The 27275-nt window shown below is 40.4% G+C and overlaps 1 protein-coding gene across 2 annotated transcripts; it reads left to right on the top strand.

Annotated features, from left to right (window-relative positions):
* The first annotated feature begins 541 nt into the window (after positions 1-541).
* Positions 542-26095, top strand: fgfr1b (fibroblast growth factor receptor 1b). Of its 2 annotated transcripts, none has more exons than XM_059357908.1 (17): positions 542-820; positions 8941-9061; positions 12773-12874; positions 13288-13463; positions 13557-13680; positions 14638-14828; positions 15754-15898; positions 16872-17062; positions 17262-17407; positions 19202-19323; positions 19519-19629; positions 20371-20561; positions 20719-20841; positions 20930-21000; positions 22079-22216; positions 23213-23318; positions 25466-26095. In XM_059357908.1, the coding sequence occupies exons 2-17, from the start codon at positions 8953-8955 to the stop codon at positions 25529-25531; spliced, it is 2112 nt and encodes a 703-aa protein (XP_059213891.1). In that variant the 5' UTR covers positions 542-820; positions 8941-8952; the 3' UTR covers positions 25532-26095. The 2 variants fall into 2 exon arrangements, with proteins under 2 accessions (XP_059213891.1, XP_059213890.1); XM_059357907.1 differs by having other exon boundaries at positions 13285-13463.
* The last annotated feature ends 1180 nt before the right edge of the window (positions 26096-27275 follow it).

The following is a 27275-nucleotide window of genomic DNA, read 5'->3' as shown; positions in this document are numbered from 1 at the left end:
AGCGTACTACGTCACATCCTGCTTACCGATCTATCCAATCAGTAACCGGACTTTTGTCAGGACTTTTTTCTCCCCTGAAAAAAGCCCCGACTAAAGTCCACTCCGAACGGCTCGTATTCAAATTAGGGGCGTTTCGGCGAGTGAGACCCGCCTCATTCCAGGTATTGGGCGGTAGTGGAAACAGCCCTAATATGGCGATACTATACTGTATCGACCTCTGTTAGAAACATATGTTCAGTAGCTGACACCTCTAGGTTTGTTGGATTGTTGGTGTGTGTTGCAGCTGACCCCACTCTCCCCTACTGTCACCTCTAATGTTGAACCAGAGGAAACAGATCCTGGTGTCAGGCTCCTGCACAGCAGGAATGTAAAGTAGAGGAAATCCTTCCCCTTCCTGCTCACACACACACACACACACACACACACACACACACACACGCACACACACACTGGACCGTGCACGGGCCTGGGGGAGGGGGGAGGGGGAGGGGGTGCAGTGAATGAACAGCAGAGGGGTGTTAATGGACCGGGGGGAGGAGGAACTCCCCCTGGAGGCGGTGCTGCTCTCCGGCTGGATATCGAGACAATACCGACACTCAGGAGCTTTTCCCACGTTTTCTGTTTTCTCTGCGGCAGAGAGCCGAGCTGCGGACTAAAACTAGAGAGGAGAGCAGCTGAAGCTTCTAGCAGAGACTCTCAGGCTGCTGCACGGCCCGCGGTGTGTGTGTGAGAGTGTGTATGAAAGTATTTTTCAGCTCCGCAGCTCCACTGGGACTTTGATTTTCCTGCTTTGGACACACAGCGTACTGAGGACACACAGGTACACACACACACACACACACACACACATTCTCTCTTCTATCTGCTCAGAAACATGTTTGTTCACTGGTTTCCAGATGTGGAATGAAAAAAAAACAGATAAAACTACTCCAGACAGACATTAAACACACTGTTCCAGATGAATAAATATTGTTTTACTTGAGAAAAAGCGACAAAGTCAGAATTGTCCACTGAAGGCGTAGTTTGTGTAAAAGAACACGTCGCGTTAATAAAATGTTCTGCTGCAGATTATGACTCATGTATTTAACCAGTGTTGCGCTGTAAGGATCAGTAACAGTTGTGTGTTTGGAGTAAAATATCACAAGTATTATCAGTAAAATGTCTCAGGATGAAAAGTAGAATACTGAACGTGTCTGTTGGGGACTTTGTTGTGTAACAAAGCTTCATGTTTCAGACATAAAGCACATGTTTTGTTTGTAAGATTTGGATTTGTAAAGTCACCAGAGGTGGAAGAGTCAAAGAAAAGTCCTGCTGAAGATCATTGTTTGGGTTAAACTGCATGAATCCTGCTGCTAAATGTAGAAATGTCTCATGTTTAACTCTTTAATCTGGCACAAAGCATCAAACTTTACCTGCTAAAGATGTGAATTTGTTGAGTCACTAGTAACCAGTGGTGGAAGAGATGGTTAAAAAAATTCTCCTTTAAGTAAAAGTTCTGCATTCATTGTGTTGTTTGGGTAAAAGTGCATGAATATTGTCAGCAAAAACTGCTTAATAATGTAGAAATATTTCATGTTTAAGTCTTTATTATGTAACAAAGCATCAAACTTTACCTGCTACAAATCTAACTTTGTAAAATAACTAGTAATCAGTGTTGGAAGAGAAGAAACCTCACTACAAAGTACTCTATTACATCTAAAAGTCCTGCATCTCAGGTGCTGTTTGGGTAAAAGTATAAATGTTTAATAAACAAAAAATATAATCATAAGAAGTGTTTAAGTCTTTATACACTCATGGAGACTGTAATCTGCAACAAAGCATCAAACTTTACCTGCTAAATATCTGCATTTATAAAGTAACTAGTAACTGGTGGTGGAAGACACATAATATTGGTCTCCTTAAATTACTGTTTTTGTCAATGGAGTCTGGTTCAGGTTTCATACAACTTTATAAGACTAACATTTAAGCATTTAAGTAAAAGTTCTGCATTAAAAGTGTTGTTTGGGTAAAAGTGCATGAATATTATCAGCAAAAGCTGCTTAATAATGTACAAATGTTTCATGTTTAACTCTTTCATGGAGACTTTATTCTGCAACAAAGCATCAGATTTAACCAGCTGATCTTTTGTCTTGAGAAAAATCAGAGTTTGTAAAATAACTAGTAATCAGTGTTGGAAGAGTCAAGAAAAGTCCTGCTGAAGATCACTGTTTGGGTAAAAGTGCAGGAATCCTGCTGCTAAATGTAGAAATGTCTCATGTTTAACTCTTTAAAACATGAAGGAGACTTTAATCTGTTACAAAGCATCAAATTGAACCAGCTGATCTTTTGTTTTGTAGAAAAATCAGTTTGTAAATAAACTAGTAACCAGTGTTGGAAGAGAAGAAACTTCACTACAAACTACTCTATTACAAGTAAAAGTCCTGCATCTCAGGTGCTGTTTGGGTAAAAGTATAATATATAATCTTAGGAAGAGTTTAAGTAACACAACATTAAACTTAACAGCTAAAAACCAGTTTAACTAGTAACCGGTGGTAGAAGAGATGTCATAGTTCTCTCCTAAAATTACTGTTTTTGTCAATGGAGTCTGGTGCAGGGTTCCTACAACTTATTAAGACTAAAATTTAAGCATTTTAAGTATTTAAGTCCTGCATTAAAACTCTTGTTTGGGTAAAAGTGCATGTATTATCAGCTAAATGTACTCATGTAGAAAATGACTCATGTATCCATAAACTACTATGAGAAGTTTAATATGTAACAGCATCTTGTTTCAGTTGTTGCAGAACCTGCCTGAGAATCTTCATGTTTTTAACTTTTCTTTAGTATCAAAGTAAAACAGAGATATTTGTCTGTGCATGCATGAGTTCACTGCAAACTGGAGCTGCTGACAGATAATTCTGCACAAAAATAGAGCTCAAAATAGAATACCAGCCAAACTCTGAACATCATTTAACAGAAGTTTATTTGTCAAAAGTATCTTCTTTTTAACGTTAAGTAAGTATTAACTAGATATTAATCCTTTGAAGATTAATGGCCATAATTATCTTAGAAATGTAGGCTGTTTATATGGTGAAAATCTGCAAATTTAGGCTTAAAATCTGTGCCGATCACTTTAAAGCAGTATTCCAATGGTGAAGTATTGTACTTTCATAAACCGGAAGGTTTACGGAAGTACATAAATCAGTTAAAAATCACACTAAAAATATGATGCAGAAGCTGCTTCAGAATTTTCATGTTTTTAAGTTTTCTTCAGTATCAAAGTAAAACATGATAGTTGTCTGAATATCGATGAGTTCACTGTATACAGGAGCTGACAGATAATTCTGCATGCTTTTAATGGAGAAAACTTGCAAAAATGTAAACACATATAGGTTTAAAATAACAGCCAATTTAAACCATAGTTTATTTTCCATAACAATTTTCCCCAAACCTAAATTAAGCTACATTAAGTGGATATCATTTCAATCGTGGAAAAACTTCTTCTTCTTCTAAATCTGCTTGAAAATCAAAATAAACACATTTTAACCATAGTTTATTTGCTATAATGATGTTTCCCTAAACTTATATGATACTACATTTAGTGTGACTCAAAATTTCAGTGGATAATATAACAATCGTGGAAAACCTTCAATAAATCTGCCTGAAAATAATAGAAACAAAGATGCTGCTTATGGCTGCAGAAGTTGCCTGAGAATCTTCACGTTTTTGACTTTTCTTCTGCGTCAAAGTAAAACAGTGACATTTGTCTGAACATGCATGAGTTCACTGCAAACAGGAGCTGCTGACAGATAATTCTGCATGCTTTTAGTGGAGACTAGCTGCAAAAATGTAAACAAATATAGGTTTAAAATAGCAGAGCTCAAAAGAGAATACCAGCCAACTTAAGCTTGTAAAGTAACCAGTGGTGGCAGAGGAGTATAAAAGAACTATATTACAAGTAGAAGTTCTGCTTTTAAGTTGTTGTTTATTTAAAAGTGCAGAAATAATATTATCAAAAGCTTCTTAATGTAGTAATGTCTCATATTTACCTCATTCATAAACTCTAAATCTGTAAAAAGCATCAAACTTTATCTACAAACCAGAAAAGTAATCCTGAAAAACTGTAAAAATACTCCATTACAAGCTCAAGTACTTTTGGTAAAAGTATACATCATATTAACAACATACTCATATTTTCATAAACGACTATTAGAAGTTTAATTTCTAACAAAGCAGATTATTTTTAGATGTTTATCTAATCCGAATGTTTTATTTGTCAATTCTTATCTGCAAAGTAACTAAAAGTGCATAAGTAGGATATTCTTCTTCTTCTTCTTATTATTATTATTATAATTATTATAAGATAAGATCAGACTTTATTCATCCCGCAGTGGGAAAATGTTTAGTCGTCACAGCAGCTCAAGATACAGACATATAGATATAGAAAACAGAATAAGAATATTGAAAAATATATATATTCATACATTCTATACATATTATATACATACATTTCTGCTATTTGGCATTTATTATTAATATATATTTTTTGTGTTTGTTTTCTTGAGAGTATTTTGCAATTAACAGATATTGCCCATTGGAGAAAATATATTTCAGCATATTAAATATGTTAAATAGGTTGTTGCATGTAGTGGTATGGACATCAATGAATAAATATATTTAAATATATATGTGGTATTATTATTATTATTATTATTATTTTAAGCTAAATGTCCTTGGAGTTTCTGCAGACAGACGAGGTCAAACTGATTAAAATAATATTTATTTAATTTTGTTCATTTCTCTTTAAAAATATGCAGATTTTTGCAGTTTTGTTTGTCCCAGCTGGAATAAAGAGTAGCAGATAATGTAAATACTTCTGTAAAGTGCAAATACCTCAAAGCTGCAGATAATTTCAGTTCTTAGTAACTTTTTCCAATTATTTTTACCAGTTGCTACTTTTTACTTGAGTAAATAATCAGATAACTTCTTGTACAACTCTGCAACATTTTATTCAAGTCATGAAAGCTGCAGACAGACGAGGTTTGGACACATTAAACTAGTTTTTATTCAATTGTCTCTTTAAAAATCTGCAGACTTGTGTTGAGCTGGAAATCCTTGAAAGCAGAATAATTATCTATAATCTGGTGTTTTCAAGCTTTGATTGGCTTCTGCTGCAGTTTATCTGGACGCCAGATCTGTTTACAAACCACTGAAACATTCTGAAACATGAAACTTGTGTTTTTTTATACTGTCAACTTTCTGCAGAAAGCAGTCACACAAACATATTTTTGAAGCACAATGACATCTCATTTAATGTGAGGAAGAAGTGAAATAATCCGTTGACTGAACAAACAGTCTGAACTGTGTAAATATGTCATTTAGCTCAGCTGGGAGGTGCTGGGAGGTGCTGGGAAAGCTTGGATTTGAGTGTGGAAAAGAGGCAGAAACAGAGTTTTTACAGTGAAGTTTTGCTACTTTTATTGTACTATTAATTATGAGAATATTTCTCACAGCACTTAAAATCCTCCTGAGGTGAGTTAAAGATGATATTTGTTCAGTTTAAAGGCCCGGTCTTGCCGTTCGGTCACTTCAAGCAGCAGCAGCAGGTTAATGAGACAGTTCTAGACACAGACAGACAGACAGACAGACAGACAGACAGACAGACAGACAGACAGACAGACAGGCGTGTGGCATCATATCATGAGTTGGTGTGTCAGTATGAAAACTATTCGGAGGTGTCGTCGTGCTGCAGAATCTGCTGTGTAGGTGACAGAAGCAGGGAGAGTTATTAATATATCCAGTCAACCTCCAAGACCAGATCCTGTTAAAAACATTAAATCTGTTTACATAGAGCAGAGGGGAGAGGACAGGAGAGGCTGTTTACACAGAGCAGAGAGGAGAGGACAGGAGAGGCTGTTTACACAGAGCAGAGAGGAGAGGACAGGACAGGCTGTTTACACAGAGCAGAGAGGAGAGGACAGGACAGGCTGTTTACACAGAGCAGAGAGGAGAGGACAGGAGAGGCTGTTTACGGTCCTGTCCTGTCCTCTCCTCTCTGCTCTGTGTAAACAGCCTCTCCTGTCCTCTCCTCTCTGCTCTGTGTAAACAGCCTGTCCTGTCCTCTCCTCTCTACTCTGTGTAAACAGCCTCTCCTGTCCTCTCCTCTCTGCTCTGTGTAAACAGCCTCTCCTGTCCTCTCCTCTCTGCTCTGTGTAAACAGCTTCTCCTGTCCTCTCCTCTCTGCTCTCTGTAAACAGCCTCTCCTGTCCTGTCCTCTCCTCTCAGCTCTGTGTAAAATATTAGTAAAATTTGTTTTTACAGATCAAACCATCAGTCGATTAATTAGGAAAATAATCAGCAGATTAAATTATGATGAAAACGGTTATTTGCAGCTGCAGACTGAGTTATATCTGCAGCGAGCTCATTGACTGACTGTCAGAGCTCTGTCATGTTCATAAATCTATATTTAATGTCCTGATAGTTTCCTGTTTGCTGCAGGACTCAGTATTAATTCAGTTGGTGTGTGTGTGTGTGTGTGTGTTTGTGTGTGTGTGTGTGTCTGTGACGTAGTGTGACGTTTGTGTATCAGCAGAAAGAGTTCAGTGTGTTTGTGTCGTCGTGTGCAGCAGCTTCACATTAAACTCTCTCATTAATTTAAGTGTGTGTTCCACATGTGTAACGTATTAATTATGTCTCCATAAACCAACACACACACACACACGCGTGCGTGCTGCAGCTGGAGGACGGTCCCTGTAAGGAGACGTGTCCTCTGATGTCCCGTCTGCTTTACGAGCCTCATTAGATGATGAGTCCTCTGACTGTCTTCCAGCTCCACTTTCTCTCAGACAGAGACAAATATTCAGGATTAAAGCATTAAACAACTGGCTGGAAACCAGTGAAATGACCCTTTTAAATGTGAAAGAACAAAAAGGTTGCTGAATTTCTCTGATACATTTTTTAAAAAATTGGAATAGCAGGAAAAAAGTGTTTTTTTCTGGTAGATTTGTGAGATTTTTCTCTGAATATTGCCCCCTTCCCTTGGCTCCTTCTTTTTATTTAATAAGTTATTTTTCTTACCTACAACAGACCTAAAACACTGTCTTATCTGTTTACACAGAGCAGAGGGGAGAGGACTAGAGAGGCTGTTTACAGTCCTGTCCTCTCCTCTCCTCTCCTCTCCTCTCCTCTCCTCTCCTCTCCTCTCCTCTCCTCTCCTCTCCTCTCCTCTCCTCTCCTCTCTGCTCTGTGTAAACAGCCTCTCCTGTCCTCTCCTCTCTGCTCTGTGTAAACAGCCTCTCCTGTCCTCTCCTCTCTGCTCTGTGTAAACAGCCTCTCCTGTCCTCTCCCCTCTGCTCTGTGTAAACAGCCTCTCCTGTCCTCTCCTCTCTGCTCTGTGTAAACAGCCTCTCCTGTCCTCTCCTCTCTGCTCTGTGTAAACAGCCTCTCCTGTCCTCTCCTCTCTGCTCTGTGTAAACAGATTCTCAGTGAATATTTGTCACGTGACTGTTGGTCTCAGCAGAATCAATCATGTCTTCACAGTGTCTCTGAGGAGCAGAATTTAATGTTTTTAACAGGATCTGGTTAGTGCAAACGCTTTATTTTAAATGACACATGGAGAAGAAAGAGATTCTGACACAAATATCAACATTTAACACAAGTTTTGGTCACTTTTTATAACAGAAACATGCGTAACCGATGATATGTTCAAGGACCGGTGAAAAGCTCAAACTCTGACGATAATAGCAGTTTTTTTATAAACGCTGCATGTTGGTGATCTTTGGGGTTCAGAGGGTCAAAGGCTGTCGTTGTTTTTCTCCGCAGGATGAAGGTTCACACCTTCATGGTGACAGCAGCAAATGGTGTGTGTGTGTGTGTGTGTGTGTGTGTGTGTGTGTGGTTTGACACCTGACAGATATTTAGTGGTCCCAGGTGGGGCTGGGGGGGTCGGAGAGGTTTATGGCTCCTCATCATCATCATCATCATCTTCAGGTGTGAACAGCTGTCAGGTGTGACAGAAACTCTCCCAGTTGGTGTTTGTTTGTTTGTTTGCTGCAGCATGACTCACAGAGAAACATCTTTTACATCTTTGTTTTTCTGGTTTAGTCATGTTCTAAACATTAGAGAGGCTTGAATAAGAATAATCAGATTTTGACTCTTTGTATTGGTATAACAGCTATGTATCTATTTATTATATTTTATTTTATTATATATTATATTCTTCAGTATTTTCATATATTTATACATAATATATATATTCTTCAAGATTACTTATTATCTTTATTATACTATATTGTATTATTATTTTAATTGTATATATATATAATTATATTTATTGTCTTTCTCTACTTTTATTATATAGATTTTTTTATTTTACTTTTTTATTTTATTTATTTATTATGTTTCAAGTGTATGTTTATATTTGATTATTCATGTTAAATAATCGGGGAGTAGGGCTGCCACTCATGATTATTTCCATTATTAATAAAGGTGTTTTATTATTATTATTATTATTATTATTCTGTCATTTCTAGAATTGGATGACAATGTAATGCATTATATCTATAATGTATAATAATATCTAAGATTCCTCAGTGATTCGTGCATATAAAAGGTTTATTCCAGCTCATAAAGTCACGATATTCACCGACTTATAAGTAGTTTTTCACATGAGCCGGACTATAAATGAAACCAACATTAAGACTGTTGGTGTGTTTAGTTTAGACTTACAGATTTTATTGTCATCCAGTTATACATAAAAATATGCACATTCAACAAAATAATGATGCATTGGCTCCCAGTGATTTTACTCTCTGTAAATAAATATAAAACTGTAAAAATCGAATGTTTATATTGAACAGAAGTGTAGCAGCAGAAAATGTTTTTGAACACAGACAATAGACGAGTTGACGGTGCAGTAAGTGGCTGGATGGTGGACTGATTGTGTCTCTGTGTGTCTGTCCTCAGTGTGAAGACACCATGTCGTCCCCGCGCTGCGTCCTGCTGTCCTGCGTCCTGCTGCTGCTGCTGTTGCTGCTGCAGGTCCCCGCAGGCCGCTGCAGGCCGGCCACAGACCACACCGACACCGGTAAGATCTAAAGATGAACCTCTTTAACTCTGATCAACCTGCAGACATGAATCTGTCTCCTGCACGGTGTTAAACACGACCGCATCACAACTTTATATCTATGTCCTTTTATAGAGGTTACAGGCTGCTGATCAGACAACACAAGAGGGCAGAAGGGACATCAAATAAATTAAAATAAATACAACAATTTAACAATGTTCTACCAATGCACTAAGGGTAATGTAAAAAAGAAAAGAAAATGTAATGAAATAGATTTTAATGCTGTCGTAATGTTTGTCTGTTGGTGCAACAGAATGAAATAAAAAACAGATTTAAAAACAAGATAAAAAAGGAAATAAAAAATTCGGACAAAAATACAATAAAATTGATTTAAAACCTAAAATTGCAGTCATTAAAATTATTTAAATAAAAGCTTGACTATTAAAAAGACAAATCGATAAAAATTGATAATAAAATATATATAAAAATACTTAAAAAATATACCTTGCTTCCAAAATAAGCCACATCAATAAATCAGCAAAATTATTTATTTTTTAATAATATTTGTAACAGTTGTGGGGAAAATGTTGTATATACTGTATGAATTCCATTTTATTCCAATTTTAAAAAAATAATAATAATCAGAGAAATTCAGCTTTTTTTATTCCTGTCCTTCTAACTGTGTTATTCTGCACTAAGACATGTTTGACTTGGATACATTAGATATATTTTATATATTTACGGTGAAACACAAGGACACAGAGAGGAGAATGTAAAAAAGAGCAAAAACAAACACAGGCTGAAACTTTGTGTTTTCAGAGGGGTAAATGAAACACTTACAATAAAGATTTTAATTAGAATATAATATTTTTTAAGCTTCAGTTTGGTTATTTTTCTGGATTGAACCGTTCATCACACATGACGTGTTCAGGGACCGTTGGAAATGTGAAAACCTGACAACATTTTCTGTTTTTACAGTTTCTAATTATGATAAATGGTCTAATTTTGGTGATTTTTAAACAAAGAAAAAGAAAAACTGCCTCTCATACAGCTTCTAAAGAGAGTTATTTTTGTTATTCCTGTGAGTTCCAAACTGAACTTTCCCAATTTCGGTGCAATAAAAAAAGAGTGTTTTTCTTCCCGCTGGTGTAAATTCCCAGTTTGTGGTGCTGCTGGTGCTGCGGCCTGTTTATAACTGTGTGTGTGTGTTTGAGTGAGTGTGTGTGTGTCTCTCTTTTGTCTGCGCCCTCTTTCATGTGTGTGCTTCCCGCTGGGCTCTGTGTGTTCTTTCTGCATTATATAAAAGCTTATAAAAGTTTCCAATGAGAGAATTTCTTTAATAGGAAAGTTTGGCTGTTTTCGGCTCTGCAGCATCTGAAACCGGTTAGTGGGCCTCGCTGGTCTGGCTCTCGGGGAGCCGGTTCTGGTCTGTGCATCCTGTGCAGACGCAGGAACACGGGAACACATGCACACAGTCTGCGGCGGCACACAGTAACATGCCCGTGTGTGTGTGTGTGTGTGTGTGTGTGTGTGTTTGCATGTTAAAATATGCATGTATATTCTTTGTGTTTGCTGGGAACATCTGGCCAGCAGCTGCCTGCTGCTCCATGTGATACTGTTGTTGTTCAGCCTGTAAACTCATGTTTTGCTCTCATCAAATGTCCATAAACAAAGCCTGCTTTTAATTTCCCACCTCATACACACACTCACACACACTCGGAGAGGACCGAGTGAATATTCCTGTCAGTGTCGTGAACTGGGCCCCGCCCAGTCTAACCAGCAGCGTGGCTCTTTTTATAAACTGTTTGATGTGTGTCACAGAAGCTGCACATTTACCATAATCTATATTTCCGGCACCACAACACAAGGTTTGCTCGGAGATTCCCGGCTTTACGCGAGTCTTAGCGGCTTGTTTTTGTGTCCAGAGCTTCTCCTGTTCACCTTTAAACACACAGAGAGAGGGAGGGAGGGAGGGAGGGAGGGAGTCAGAGTGAGGGGGAGGCTGTGTGCTGCAGGGTTTCTGCTTTAAATGAGTCTGAGTCCTCAGTGAGAGCAGCGAGGATCCTTCCTCTCCCCACAGTTACTTTTGTAAACATTATTAGTTTAAAAAAAAGCATGATACGCTGCAGTGACAAAGCATCATGTGCAGATGAGAACCTAATTAAAATATGTGCAGCTGAACATTTTGCAGATCTATGGAATCAGCACAACCATGGCTAGAAGTGGGAACAACTCAAACATGTCTTTGTGCAGAAAATGAAAAAATGTCACAAAAATGTCACAAAATGACCAAAAAGAGACACAAAATTACCCTAAAAAGAATGTAAACTGACAAAAGAGGACATACATTGATCAGAAAATTACATAAAATTAACAAAAGATACACAAAATACCAACTTAAGGACATAAATTGACCAAAAAAAGACACAAAATTACCACAAAAAAGACAATAAAATTAACAAAAAAAGACAGAATTACCAAAAACAGACAAACTCATCAAAAAAAAGACATGAAATGACTAAAAAAGAATGTAAAATTACCCAAAAAAGACACAAAATTACCAAAAAACACATTAACTTACCAAAAAAAGACACAAAATTTCCCAAAGAAGAACGTCAACTGATAAAAGAAGGACATAAATTGACCAAAAAAAGACATAAAATGACCAAAAGAGACACAAACATACCAACTTAAGGACGTAAAATGACCAAAAAGACACAAAATTACCAAAAAAGACATTAAACTGTATCTTCTATTTGATTTGAATTTGAAATATTTTCTTCAGGAACCGAGACTCATCAGACCAGGCAACAATTTTATGAGCCTGAACAGTTGTTGGCCAAAAAAAGAGCCTCAAACCTTATTTTGAGCCTTATAATAAAGAAAACCTCAGCCTGCTAAGACTAGATTATGTTGCCAACATTACTAACGGGTCATCATGAGCATTTATGAATATATTTTTGTCAGAATGCAGCAAGGACCAAAGTGCAAATAAGAGGCTGGACACAGAAGAAATAATGAATGCAGTAGAGTTTTAGAACAATTTCCTGTCTGCAGGACAGGATTGGCCATCCGTGTCATCAGGCTGCAAATTTTAGTCGACTAAAATGTTGATCTGTAGACGGTCTTCCTGTTGAACCAGTCTCAAACTATTGTATTCTTTCTAGCAGGATCTGGTGAGTGCAGACGCTTTAGTTTAGGTAATTCACATAATTTAATTGAAATATCACTATTTTTAGCTTTGTTTTGGTCACTTTTTATAACGGAAATGTTCGTGACCAATGATGCATTCAAGAACTCTGGCAATAATGCCTGTTTTTACAGTTTCTTTCTGTGATAAACACTGTTTTTGGTGATTTATCAAAGGAAATATACTTTTTAAACCTGCCAATTAGTCGACAAAATCGTATCATTTTTTTATGACTGATGTTGTGGTTTTACCTCAAAGTCAAAGAGAGTTCAAAGGAAACATTAATAAAGATGGTGTGTGTGTGTGTTTCTGTGTGTGTTTGTGTGTGTGTGCGCGCGTCTGTGTGTGTCTGTGTGTGTGCGTGTTAATGAGGTCTCTGTAGTTCAGGAGGTGGTCTGCTTCACTCACTGAGCCGGGTCAAAGGTCAACACACAAACTGGCCTCATTGTCTGTCAGAGGGAACATCACACACACACACACACACACACACACACACACACACACACAGAGAACAGCTTTTACAGATTTAATTTGTTTTACAGCCGACGCAGTAAAGTCGTCTGAAGACGAAGAGGACGATGAGTCATCATCAGAGGAGAACAAACTGTCCAACGAGCTGTCGACGAGCAGCGAGAAGCTCCAGAGTGAGACTCACACTCCTCTCCTCCTCCTCTTCCTCCTCCTCTCCTTGTCTTCCCTCCTTTTGTCCTCCACCTCTCCTCTCTCGTCCTCTTCGTCCTCCTAATCCTATTCCTCCTCCTCCTCTCCTCCTCCTCATCCTATCGTTCTCGTCGTCCTCCTCATCCTTCTCCTCTCATCCACCTCCTCCTCCCTTTCTCCTCTCATCCTCCTCTCCTCTCCTTGTCTCATCTCTTCCTCCTCCTCTCCTCTTTTCCTCCTCCTCCTCTTCTCGTCCTCGTCGTCCTCCTCTTCCTATTCCTCCTCCTCTCCTCTCCTCTCCTCTCCTCTCCTCTCCTCTCCTCTCCTCTCCTCTCCTCCTCCTCCTCCTCCTCCTCCTCCTGTCCCATGATCCTGATGCTGATGTTTCTCCCAGCAGCCTCGGCGGCGCCCCAGTGGGTGATGCCGGAGAAGATGGAGAAGCAGCTTCACGCCGTCCCTGCCAGCCGGACGGTGAAGTTCCGTTGCCAGGCGACGGGGAACCCCGTGCCCTCGCTGCGCTGGTACAAGAACGGGAAAGAGTTCAGGAAGGACCAGAGGATCGGAGGCTTCAAGGTCGGCCCACAACCAGCAGGAAGCACCACAGTCTGTTTTAACCAGCTTTATGTATTTATTTATTTATTTCTGTTTTGATCCTGATTGTTTCAGATCCGAGACCACATGTGGACTCTGATCATGGAGTCGGTGGTTCCTTCTGATAAAGGGAACTACACGTGTGTGGTGGAGAACGAGTACGGCAGCCTGAAACACACCTACCTGCTGGATGTGGTCGGTAAGAGAACTCTGGGTGTTTTTTTACTCTTTTTACATTCTCCTCTCTGTGTCCTCATGTTTCACTACAACATATAAAATCTCTATAATCTATAAGTCCTGCAGCTCTATGGAATCAACACAATCAGAACAACTCAAACATGTCTTTGTGCACAATGACACAGTTAGAATGACAGAAACCAGAAAAAAAGAAATTAAGTTGAATTTCTCTGATAAATTATTTTATATACTTTTCCAAGTGCCCACAAGTGTCCTGAATGTTGAAAAAAACAGTTTTCTCCACATATTGAAGTATTGTCATGTTTCCAGCCTCTCCTGTCCTCTCCTCTCTGCTCTGTGTAAACAGCCTCTCCTGTCCTCTCCTCTCTGCTCTGTGTAAACAGCCTCTCCTGTCCTCTCCTCTCTGCTCTGTGTAAACAGCCTCTCCTGTCCTCTCCTCTGTGCTCTGTGTAAACAGCCTCTCCTGTCCTCTCCTCTCTGCTCTGTGTAAACAGCCTCTCCTGTCCTCTCCTCTCTGCTCTGTGTAAACAGCCTCTCCTGTCCTCTTCTCTCTGCTCTGTGTAAACAGATTCTCAGTGAATATTTGTCACGTGACCGTTGGTCTCAGCAGAATCAATCATGTCTTCAGTGTCTCTGAGGAGCAGAATTTAATGTTTTTAACAGGATCTGGTTAGTGCAAATGTTTTATTTTAAATGACACATGGAGAATAAAGAGATTCTGACACAAATATCAACATTTAACACAAGTAATGGTCACTTTTTGTAATGGAAAAATTGGAAAGTTCAACCTCTGATGATAATGCCTGTTTTTACCGTTTCTTTCTATGATAAAGGCTGGATTTTTGGTGATTTTTTAAAAAAGAAAACACTTTTCAAACCTGCTGGAGCGAGGACAGACGTGGTTGAAAAACATCTTAATGTGGAGGAACTCTTCTGATTTGATGTTTCTGTGTTTCAGAGCGCTCTCCTCACAGGCCCATCCTGCAGGCCGGGCTGCCGGCCAATCAGACGGCGGTCGTGGGTCATGACGTGGAGTTTGTGTGTCGAGTGTTCAGCGACCCGCAGCCGCACATCCAGTGGCTCAAACACATCACGGTGAACGGCAGCAGGGAGGCGCCCGATGGACACCCGTACGTCCTCGTCCTCAAGGTCAGCTCAGCTAACTTATTTTCTGCAGATTATTTCTTGATTAACTGAGTGTTTGTCTGGTTAATAAATATCATAAAATAGTGAAAATTGTGTCTTAAATGTTGTTTAAAAAACAGATATTTAGCTTGTTTTGATTCAATATTCAAAAGTTAAAAGCAAAAAAATTGGGTAACTGTATTATTTTGAATTTGAATACTCAGTATTAAGTTATTCTGAAGAAAAAAAGCAAAAATTAAACATGAATCCGTGTATATTCTGTGTATCTTCTGTTCAATCCATATCCGGAACCCAGATAACGAAAGGTGACGGATTTTTGAAATCTCCCATATTCTGCCATTTTTAAATAGAGGAAAAATTGCAGATTATCTGAGATTTCAAAGGGCTTTTATTTTGAAATGATACATCAGAATGTCCTGTAATCAGCTGAGGGACATCCTCTGGGGGTCCACTGTCCATCTAGAGTAAAATGAGTCTAAATCAACATTCGGGCCCTTATTCACATACTTGATATCCTGGTCATGCATTATGTTAAAAAAAAGAAGAGAAAAGTGGGACTTTTGTATAATGTAAATTAAAGGTTGATTATTGAAAAACGGGTTACTTTTCTTTATCCGTGTTTTGATTTCCAAACTGATATGGATTAAACAGAAGATACACGGATTAACATGATCTTTGATTGCCGGAAATGTATTTTTTTATTGGCTTTTTACAGCCTTTATCATCAGAATTTGAACTTTCCCACAGTCCTTGAACGTATCATTGGATATGACTATTTCCATTATAAAAAAAGACCAAAACGAAGCTTAAAGTAGTGATATTTCTGTCTGAGTCTCTTTATTCTACATGTGTCATTTAAAAGGTTTGCTGGGTTCAGATGGTTGATGAACATGTTTTTATTTAATATCATGTTGTGTGTTTCCCTCAGACTGCAGGTGTGAACTCCACCGATAAGGAGATGGAGGTTCTCACTCTGAGGAACGTGAGTGTTGGAGATTCAGGAGAGTACACGTGTCTGGCAGGGAACTCCATCGGAGTGTCTCACCACTCCGCCTGGCTCACCGTGGTCGACGGTACGTTACTCCTCCTTTTCCTCCTCCTGCTGCTCCTCCTCCTTCTTCCTCCCTCTCCTCCTCCTCCTCCTCCACCTCTTCATCCTCCTCTCTTCTCCTCTTCTTCCTCCCACTCCTCCTCCTCCTGCTCCTCCTTTCCAATCCTCTTCTCTCTCCTCCTCCTCCTCCGCTTCTACCTCTCTCCTCTTCCTCTCTCTTCTCCTCTTCTTCCTCCCTTCACTCCTCCTCCTCCTCTCCTCTTCTTACTTCCTCTTCTCTTCCTCTCTCCCTCCTCCTATCCTCTCCCCCTCCTCTTCTTCCTCCTCATCCTTGTCCTCCTCTTCTTCCTCCTCCTCCTCCTCCTCTTCTTCCTCCTTCTTCTCCTCCTCCTCTTCTTCCTCTTCCTCCTGCTCCTCATCCTTGTCCTCCTCCTCCTCTTCTTCCTCCTCCCCCTCCTCCTTTTGCTCCTCCTCCTCCTCCTCTTCTTCCTCCTCCTTCTCCTCCTCCTCTTTTTTCCTCTTCCTCCTCCTTGTCCTCCTCCTCTTCTTCCTCCTCCCCCTCCTCCGTCTGCTCCTCCTCCTCCTCTTCTTTCTCCTCCTTCTCCTCCTCCTCTTTCTCTCTCCTCTCCCCATCCTCTTCCTCTTCCTCCTTTGCTTTCTCCCTCTCCTCCTCCTCCTCCTCGTCTTCTTCCTCCTCCTCGTCCTTGTCCTCCTCCTCCTCTTCTTCGTCCTCCTTCTCCTCCTCTTCTTCCTCCTCCTCCTCCTCCTCCTCTTCTTCCTCCTCCCCCTCCTCCTTCTGCTCCTCCTCCTCCTCTTTCTCTCTCCTCTCCCCATCCTCTTCCTCTTCCTCCTTTGCTTTCTCCCTCTCCTCCTCCTCCTCCTCCTCGTCTTCTTCCTCCCCTCTTCCTCCTCCCCCTTTTCCTCCTCTCCTCTTCCCTCTCCTCCTCCTCTCCTGCTGAGTGTTTGCCTGATGTTTCTCCTCCCCCCTCCCTCAGAGTTGCCCCCCACCCCCCTGCCCTCTCAGACCTACCTGGAGATCTTCATCTACTGCCTCGGCTTCTTCATCATCGTCATCCTCACCGCCACCGCCGTCATCTGCCGACTCTGCTGCGCCCCGAAGAAGAGCGACTTCCACGGACAGCTCGCCGTCCAGAAGCTGGCGAAGAGCATCCCTCTGAGGAGACAGGTACCTCCTCCTGCTGCTCCTTCTCCTCATCCTCTCACAGTCTGTCTCCTCCTCCTGCAGGTGTCCATGGAGTCCTCCTCTCCTCCTCCTGCTCCACCATTTCTTCTTGTCTTCCTCCCTCCACTCTCACAGCCTCTTCCTCCTCCTCTCCTCTCCTCCTCCTCCTCCTCCTCTGACAGCCTGTCTCCTCCTCCTGCAGGTCTCTGTGGAGTCCTCCTCCTCTCTTCAGTCTGGGATGTGTCTGATGCGTCAGTCTCGTCTCTCCAGCGCCGCCACCACCGTCCTGACGGGCGTGTCGGAGTATGAACTTCCCTACGACCCCGTCTGGGAGCTTCCTCGGGACAGGTACGCCTCCTGCACTCACTTATTATTTTATTCATATGTTTTATTTTACATTTACATTAATGATTTTTTTGATTTCACTTCTTATCTTCATAGCTTTATTTACTTTTTTATTCTTTTGTATATATTTCATTGTTCATTTATATATTTGAATGTTTCCACACGTTGTGTCTGTCTTTCATCTGCATGTTTCTTATTGTAATTAAGTGTGCTTAAAGATCACTTATTTCTTCCGTTTTGGTCGCGCATACACTAAAAAGGTATCAAAACCGACCGGCTCGGCCATGACAAGTGTACGATAACTTTTCAAAAAATAAATTTGGAAACTGCACTCAAGGCCGCAGATGTCACTCTACAGAAATAATTTATACATAGAAACCTAGGTAAATTCTCCCTCACATTGGTGTGGTAAAGCTGTCAGAGTTATAGTTTGGGCGTAGGACGCACAGATGATCCACCAACACCACCCACAGCCTCATAGACCACCATGGTAAAAAGGAGGGAACATTTCTGGAGGAAAGCAGAGGTGCCAGTTTCTTCTGATCACTCTAAAAAAACAATTTTTTCTTTTTTCTTCACAAAACACATATGCAGACGTTCAGGAAGAACTCAGGATGCTCAAAAAGAAGTCGGTTTTATGATAGAAGTTACATTTTGGCCAAAAATGCTTTCTGTTTGAGGGGAACTCACATCTGTTTTTCTGTCTCTCTCAGTGGCAAACATTTCAAAGGGGCAGTTGATTGCAGTTGATTGCTCTGCTCTGATTGGTATATTTGTATTAATGGTGCGTTCACTGACTCCCTGCAGTCTGTCAGAGCTCCACACCCGTTATTTATTCCTGCTGTGACCTCATGAAAAATTATATCCGTCTCCTGAGCGGCTATAAAAGTGCAGCAGTAGATCATCAGAAAGCCACAGAACACCTTCTAATTTCATCCTCATCTCGTCTCCACGTGTGTGGCCTCGCTGCTCCGTTAACCCTCCGAAGCCCGGGACGCTGCAGAACGTTTGTCTTGTCACATTTCCCTCCCAGTGTCCTTTAGAAGGACTCTGTAGAAGCTGTATGAAAGGCTGCTTTTCTTTTTCTTTTTTGAATCAACAAAATTTAACAATTTATCATAATTAGTGTCTGTAAAAACAGAAAATATTGTAGGGATTTAACATTTCCAACAGTCCCTGAACACGTTGTGTGTGTGATAAATGGTTCAATCCAGAAAAATAACAAAATTTAAGCTTAAGTGATAGTGATGTTTTAATTAAAAAAGTTTAATTTCAGGCAGTTTTTAAAAAAATGTTTTCTTCTTTTTACATTCTCCTCTCGGTCCTTGTGTTTCTCTGCAATACATTAAATCTATATCAAACTATAAGTCCTGCAGCTCGATGGAATCAGCACAATCAGAACAACTCAAACGTCTTAGTGCAGAAAATGACAAATGTCACAAAAATATCATCAAAAAAAGACAAATAGAAAAAAAAGATAAAATGACCAAACAAGGACGTAAAATGGCCAAAAAAGAGACAAAATCAGAACAACTCAAACATGTCTTTGTGCAGAATAACACAGTTAGAATAACAGAAATCAGAAAGAAATAAAATAAAAGAATAATTTCTTCAAATACACGCACATTCATGTATTTCATCTTTGCTCCTTAAATCTCTGTAAAGTCTTCTGGAAGCTCTGTGTCACTGTGCAGCTGCAGTAAAGTGCTGATCATATTGACTTTAAACTCAGTAACGTGTCTCCTGGTGTCTCCTGGTGTCCCCTCATGTCTCCTTGTGTCTCCTGGTGTCCCTCAGGCTGACTCTGGGGAAGCCTCTGGGTGAAGGATGTTTCGGTCAGGTGGTTCTGGCCGAGGCGGTCGGCGTCGACAAGAATAAACCAACACGTCTCACCAAGGTCGCCGTGAAGATGCTGAAAGGTGAGAACTCGTTTCTCTAAATGATTAATACATTTATTAATCTGTTTGTGTGTTCCTCAGGTTGTTTCCTCTTGTGACTTCTGATTGAACGCTTCATTCAGCTTTAAACTTTTAATTTCCATCCTTCAGTTTGTCCTGTTTCATTTATAAAACTCTGATTATCTGAGCTTTAACGTTATGTGTGTTTTTGAGCAGCGGACGCCACAGAGAAGGATCTGTCCGACCTCATCTCAGAGATGGAGATGATGAAGATGATCGGAAAACACAAGAACATCATCAACCTGCTGGGAGCCTGTACACAGGACGGTCAGTGTGTGTGTGTGTGTGTGTGTGTGTAAAGTGTGTGTGTGAGAAGTGTGTGTGTCTGTGTCTGTGTCAGAAGTGTGTGTGTCTGTGTGTAATGTGTGTGTGTGTGTGTGTGTGTGTGTGTGTGTGTGTGAGACGTGTGTCTGCGTGTAATGTGTGTGTGACGTGTGTCTGCGTGTAATGTGTGTGTGTGTGTGAGAAATGTGTTTGTGTCTGCGTGTAATGTGTGTGTGTGTGTGTGTAAAGTGTGTGTGTGTGAGAAGTGTGTGTATCTGTGTCTGTGTCAGAAGTGTGTGTGTCTGTGTGTAATGTGTGTGTGTGTGTGTGTGTGTGTGTGTGTTTGTGACGTGTGTCTGCGTGTAATGTGTGTGTGTGTGACGTGTGTCTGTGTGTAATGTGTGTGTGTGAGAAGTGTGTCTGCGTGTAATGTGTGTGTGTGTGTGTGATGTGTGTCTGCGTGTAATGTGTGTGTGTGAGAAGTGTGTCTGCGTGTAATGTGTGTGTGTGTGTGGCGTGTGTCTGCGTGTAATGTGTGTGTGTGTGAGAAGTGTGTTTGTGTCTGCGTGTAATGTGTGTGTGACGTGTGTCTGCGTGTAATGTGTGTGTGTGAGAAGTGTGTTTGTGTCTGTGTCAGAGGTGTGTGTGTGTCTGTATGTGTGTAACGTGAGTCTTTGTGTGTGTGTGTGCGTGTGTGTGCAGATGTTAACTCCTCTCCTCTTCCTCCTCCTCTTCCTCCTCCAGGTCCTCTGTATGTGGTGGTGGAGTACGCCTCTCAGGGGAACCTGCGTGAGTTCCTGCGGTCTCGGCGCCCGGCGGGTCTGGAGTACTGGAGCGGGACGCGGCAGGCAGCGATGGGCGGCCCGGAGGTCCGAGAGCTGGTGTCTGCAGCGTACCAGGTGGCCCGCGGGATGGCGTACCTCGCCTCCAAGAAGGTCAGAGTCCAAACGTCTGACCGCTGCACAGAACAGTCCAGTTACAACAATAATAATGCATTTTATTATTCATAGCGCTGCGTAAATCTGTGTTATCCATTAAATATGAATATTATATTAAGTGTGTGTGTGTGTGTGTGTGTGTGTGTGTGTTCAGTGTATCCACAGAGACCTGGCGGCGAGGAACGTGCTGGTGACTGAAGACAACGTGATGAAGATCGCAGACTTCGGTTTGGCTCGAGACGTTCACCACATCGACTACTACAAGAAGACCACCAACGTGAGGACAGGCTGGATGATATATGATGATGTCATGGTGATGTCATGATGATGTATGTGCTGACTCTGATGTGTCGCTGCTCCTGCAGGGTCGTCTGCCGGTGAAGTGGATGGCTCCTGAAGCTTTATTCGACCGAATCTACACACATCAAAGTGACGTGTGAGTCCCAATGAATTATTATGTTTTATTAAAGGCATCACTGGCTGTCCACGTGGTTTTCTCTCATATTATGTATCTTATCTGTAATCTATATTAAATTGACTTGGCAGCTGTTTTGGACCAGACTCAGACAGTCTGTCCAGCATGAATGAAATAATGTTAGAATGCAGTTTTATTAGTTAACAGTTACACTTTTTCTACTGTGGCTGCAAAGAAGTGGAAAATGTCCGGTAAATATCCAGAAACTTTCCATGGGAAGTCAAGCTGGGGAATGTTGGAAATATTCAAAATCAAAAAAACATGTCTGTGATTTCAACAGGTTTATTTGTAAGAAGAACTTTATCAAGTATTAATTACCCCACCAACTGAAAAATTAAGTACGTCCTATTTCTTCCCATAAATTCCCATGGAAAGTTTCCAACTTTGAAAACTCCCGTTTGTTTTGTTTTGTTTTGTTTTGTTTTGTTTTGTTTTGCTTTGTTTTGTTTTGTTTTGTTTTGTTTTGTTTTGTTTTGTTTTGTTTTGTTTTGTTTTGTTTTGTTTTGTTTTGTTTTGGATGGACTGTCGGATGGATGAATGGATGGATGGATGGATGGTTGGATGGTCGGATGGATGGGTGGTCGGTTGGATGGATGGATGGATGGTTGGATGGTCGGATGGATGGTTGGATGGATGGTTGGATGGTCGGATGGATGGATGGATGGATGGATGGATGGATGGATGGTCGGATGGATGGGTGGATGGATGGATGGATGGATGGTCGGATGGATGGGTGGATGGATGGTTGGATCGATAAGAAATAGACAGAGAAATCTGACTTTACTGTGAAATTTAACATTTGCAGGAAATTAAATATTTGCAGGAAATTAAACATTTGCAGTAAATTCAATAATGTACAGATAAACTGAACATTTGCCACGATGTCATCTAGAAACGTGATACGTGATCAGCTGCAGCAAAATGTAAATTTTAAAAAATCTCTGGTTTAAGAAAAATGCAAATATTTCAATTGTTTGATAATGAGGATAAGTTTCCTCTGGTGGATCTAATGTGTCCTCTGTGTCCTGTGCTGCTGCAGGTGGTCGTTCGGCGTCCTGCTGTGGGAGATCTTCACCCTCGGGGGGTCCCCGTACCCCGGAGTCCCTGTGGAGGAACTCTTCAAGCTCCTGAAGGAGGGACACCGCATGGAGAAACCGTCAGTCTGCACCCAGGAGCTGTGAGTTCAACCAACAACCAGCAGTTAACCCTCTGAACCAACCCGCCCAAAACACAGCATTTATTATAGAGAAACTGTAAAAACAGGCTTTATTCTCAGAGTTTGACCTTTCTGACAGTCCTTCAACAGATCAAAACATTAAATTCTGCTCCTCACAGACACTGTGAAGACATGATTGATTCTGCTGAGACCAACGGTCACGTGACAAATATTCACTGAGAATCTGTTTACACAGAGCAGAGAGGAGAGGACAGGAGAGGCGGTTTACACAGAGCAGAGAGGAGAGGACAGGAGAGGCTGTTTACACAGAGCAGAGAGGAGAGGACAGGAGAGGCGGTTTACACAGAGCAGAGAGGAGAGGACAGGAGAGGCTGTTTACACAGAGCAGAGAGGAGAGGACAGGAGAGGCTGTTTACACAGAGCAGAGAGGACAGGACAGGAGAGGCTGTTTACACAGAGCAGAGAGGAGAGGACAGGAGAGGCTGGAAACAAAATGATACTTCAATACGTACAATATGTGGACAAAACCTTTTGTGTGTCTTTTTGGTATTTTTGTGTTGTTGTTTTTTTTTTGTGCTTATTTTACATATCTTTTGTGTGTCTTTTTGGTATTTTTGAGAGTTTTTTGTATCTTTTTGGTATTTTTGTGTTTGTAACAACATTCATGACACTTTCAAATAATTTATCAGAGAAATTCAACTTTTTTCCTGATTTCTGTCATTCTAACTGTTATTCTGTACAAAGACATGTTTGAGTTGTTCCAACTTCTAGCCATGATTGTGCTGATTCCACTGAGCTGCAGGATACAAGGACATAGAGAGGAAAATGTAAAAAGAGCCGAAAACGCCCTGAAACGGCTTGTTGGGCTTCAGAGGGTTAATCTGTGTCTCTTTGTCTATAAATATATTTGAGCTTGTGAGAAGTAATAATGAAGGTTTTAAACTCCCTCAGTGATGCAGTGTGTAAATGTATGTATGTGTGTGTGTGTGTGTTCAGCTACCTGATGATGAGAGACTGCTGGCACGCCGTCCCGTCTCGCCGGCCGACGTTCCAACAGCTGGTGGAAGATTTAGACCGCACGCTCTCTCTGATGGCCAACCAGGTAACCAGCAGCTCTCTATCTCTGTATGGGACTTTAATCAGCAAAGTAAATGTGCTGCCTCAGCACATTCTCACGCAAAAATCAACAAGGGATAAAATGTTCAGGTTCACTCGGACACATGAACAGATGTTTCTCCAACATTTCATTCTGTCGAGAAAGATTGAGCTGAAAGTTTGAAGCGTTCAAGGACAGTGGGAAATTCCTGGATTCTATCTGTCTATTTCAACTTTTTATTGAACAAGTGTTGCCACCTTTCACCCAATGATTTATTTGTCTTTTCCCCAATCTGCTACTTTTGAATTTTTACTTCAGTTACATTTTGGATGCAGGATTTTTCCTTGCAGCAGAGTATTTATACAGTTGCGTTTACATGCACAGTTTAATCGAGATGCTAAAAATTCGATTTTTGCGTCTAATCAGACTTCTGTTCTTGTATCAGTTTACATGCAACTGAAAAAAATCGAATAACTGACGTGAACGTGTCCTCCTCCTCAACACTGGGTGGAGATATGCGTCGTTTCTGTAGGTTAATATGACGCCCTTTCTGGTTGACCTACAGAAATGGAAATAATTATTAGACCATCGTTTTCTTCAATTTCTTGACATTTTCCATGGTTTCTTTGATATTAACCAAAATCATTATCAAGAAAACCATGTTAAATGTCTAGATATCAGCTTTTAAATTAAACTCGTATAAGCTATTTTGGTTAATATCATTATATTTGTCCAAACAAATGTACCTTTAGTTGTACCAGGCATTAAAATGAACAAGAAATTGACGAAAACAAGAGTAGTCTAATCATTTTTTTCATGACTGTATTACCTCATATTAAACAATTGAAGAAAGGCGGGAAACCGGCATTTTCCAACAACAAGATGGATTATGACGGGCAGACAAGAGTACGGATGCTGTTGGGGGGCTACAACAGCAGCCTGTCTTCAGTTTGACACTTAGTGCTTCCTCTACTGACCGGCTACTGCGACCGGCTTTCTTGGATGTTTTTGTTCCAGGGTCGTACGCCAGCGCGGGGGGTGTGTTGTCTTGTCATACAAACCAGCGAAAATCCTATTCCAATGGCATTATCTGGGTGTCTTGATCGGAGTTGGAGAACTCAGACATTAGTCTGACTAAATGGGGGATTTCCACCGGGTGTGGAAGCGTAGCGAGCCAGCCGTATACACGCAAGATAACGAGAACAGTGGCGGACTCAGACTGTTAGAAGGGCAGGGGAGAAAAAATAAAAAGGGCACATTCTGCACAACATGGGCCCCACCAGCGTGCAAAAAGCTATGAAGCATCATGTATGATGAAATATTAGCATTAAGTTAAAAGGAGATCCAGATCAAAGTGATTAATGATATGGTACTGACAATTAAAAGTATCGAACCAAACCATCTAGGGGGGTCCGGGGCATGCCCCCCCGCAAGAAATTTTGTACATTTTTAAGTAAAATGCATCTATTTTGTGTACTATGAGAGCAAACATCTCACATAACGTTATTCACAGTTGGGTTTTACGATATCATAGAATCTCTAGAGGGCACATCATCATAATTTATTGTATAAAGGGGCACCCTAGAGGGCAATCAATACGTTTTTTAATGTGTAAAGGGCAGCCAATATGGCACTTTTTCTCATTTTCACCACTCTAGAGGGCACTTTTGCACACTTTTTCATCCACGGAGGCACCAAACAGGAAAAAGGGCACTAGAGGGGCACTCATTTAGGCACATTTATTGTATGAAGGGGCACCTTAGAGGGCACCAAATCATTTTTTGCACGTGTAAAGGGCAGCCAATAAGGCAATTCCTCTCGTTTTCACCACTCTAGAGGGCAGTTTAGCGTGCTTTTTCAACGATGGAGGCATGAGCGGAGGGGGCGGTCACCCCTCCTGCCAAGACGTGATGTTGATGTGAAGTAGTTTTAGGCTGCATGAACTGCTTATTGTGTTTTATTTTGAAAGGGGGCGGAAGTGTATTACGTTGATTCTGAGTCGGATTTCCTGCGATCTGGTGCGACCATGTGTCCACATGTTCTCACTGAAATCAGAAATCAAACATCATTTCTGCTCTGTGCTTTTATCTATTCAGGATATTTTAATATTTTACACTTACATTACATTTGTGTGTGTGTGTGTGTCCCTGCAGGAGTACCTGGACCTGTCCGCTCCTCTGGTCCAGTATACTTCAGTCATCTCCTGTAACTCCACATAGTCTTCAACCTGGGAACTCTTTTTTTTCCTGGATCACCTTCATCCTGCGTCCTGCTGCGGCGGCGCGGTCCCAGCAAGAGTGAAGCTGCTTCCTGTCATCCAGCAGCAGCAGCGAGGACCTGATGTTTTCATGTTTTGGTGTTTTGATGTTTTGATCAGCTGGACTGAGCCGGACTCAGCGAGGCCTCAGGACGCAGCTCGCTGAGGGGACCGAGAGCTGCTTCGAGCTGCTTTATTATAATGTAAATATTGTAAATAATAGTTTTTTTCTTGTATGGAAGATTGGACTGGAATTATAACAAAAAAGGGAAAAAAGAAGCTAAAGAAATAACTGAATGAATAAAATATACAGAAAATGTGGAAATAAATCTATAAATCAATAATTTATAGATTTATTTATTTATTTTTATTCATGAATTTATTTTGCAGTAATGATGTTGTGTTGCCAAAGACGAGTTCAGAGTCCCAGCTGAACGTTGCACTTATCCTCCAGCTGATCTCAGTGTGTATGATAATAATAATAACTGACTAACTGCAGTATTAATATTAAAACAATTTTTATGGATTTGTAATTCTGCTTGAGACATTTTTTTGTCGTTGAAATGGATGAAATGTGACTACAATGAGACAAAAAAATGACCGAAAAAGACACAAATAACTGAAGAGAAACAACACAACGGTAAAAAACACTCAAACAATCAGACAAAGAAGTTTTTTTTTAAATCACAAATGACAAAAACGAGACTTATCAACCACAAAAAAAGACAAAAAATCTGAGGCAAAACATCAGACTTTAATACCAGGTTTTTATTCAGATTTTTACAGTAAAATGTAACAAAATATAAAACATGGGGAGTTTTGTTTTTAAAGAGGATTTTTTTCATAATAACAGACATGTAGAGAAGCAATCACACATACTGTAAACTCCTCGACTCGCATAAATATGGAAAAAGAGCAACAAAAAGAACAAAATAAAGTAGTTTTGGGGAAATATACATTTTTAATTTCTGCTGTAGTTCCTCCTGACCTCAAAATGACTACAATGAAACAAAAAAAGACCAAATAAGACACAAATGACAACAAAGAGACACTAAACAACCAAAAAAGACAAATTATCAAAAAAATGACATTTTATAAAGACATTACTATAAAAACACCCCAAACAATATAGAAACACACAAAATGACAACTGAAGACACAATAACACTACAATAAGACATGGAAAAAAACAAAAAAAGAAACCACAATGATGACTAAGAGACACGAAACAGCCAAAAATAGATACAAACTATTACAAGAGACACCAAATGATGAAAAAATGACGACAAAAACTAACAAAAATCACAAAATGGCTTTAAAAATGACAACAGACGCCAAACTACACACACACACACACACAAAACTATGAAGAGGCACCACAGATTAAAAAACTGCTACAAAAACACACAATTACTGCAAACTGACACCAAACTATAGAAAACACACCAAAATGGACTTTTCACATGTTCTAGTTTGCCTCTTATCACAGCAATATTCAGATAAATGTGTTTTCTCAGCAGGAATATGACAGAGTTTATTTCCAGGATCAGGTCGTCCCTGTCACACACACACTGAGCTCACAGAAACGCTGAATCACCACAAAGACACAAATTACTACAGAACGACTCCAGAGACGCTAGACAACCAGAAAACACACAAAATGACTAAAAAGAGGCACGAAATGGTCAAAAAATTACTACAGAAAC

The sequence above is a fragment of the Centropristis striata genome, chromosome 19, assembly GCF_030273125.1.
Source record: "Centropristis striata isolate RG_2023a ecotype Rhode Island chromosome 19, C.striata_1.0, whole genome shotgun sequence".
Lineage (NCBI taxonomy): Eukaryota > Metazoa > Chordata > Actinopteri > Perciformes > Serranidae > Centropristis > Centropristis striata.
The sequence above is the reverse complement of the archived record's forward strand: the minus strand, read 5'-3'. Positions and strand labels throughout refer to the sequence as shown.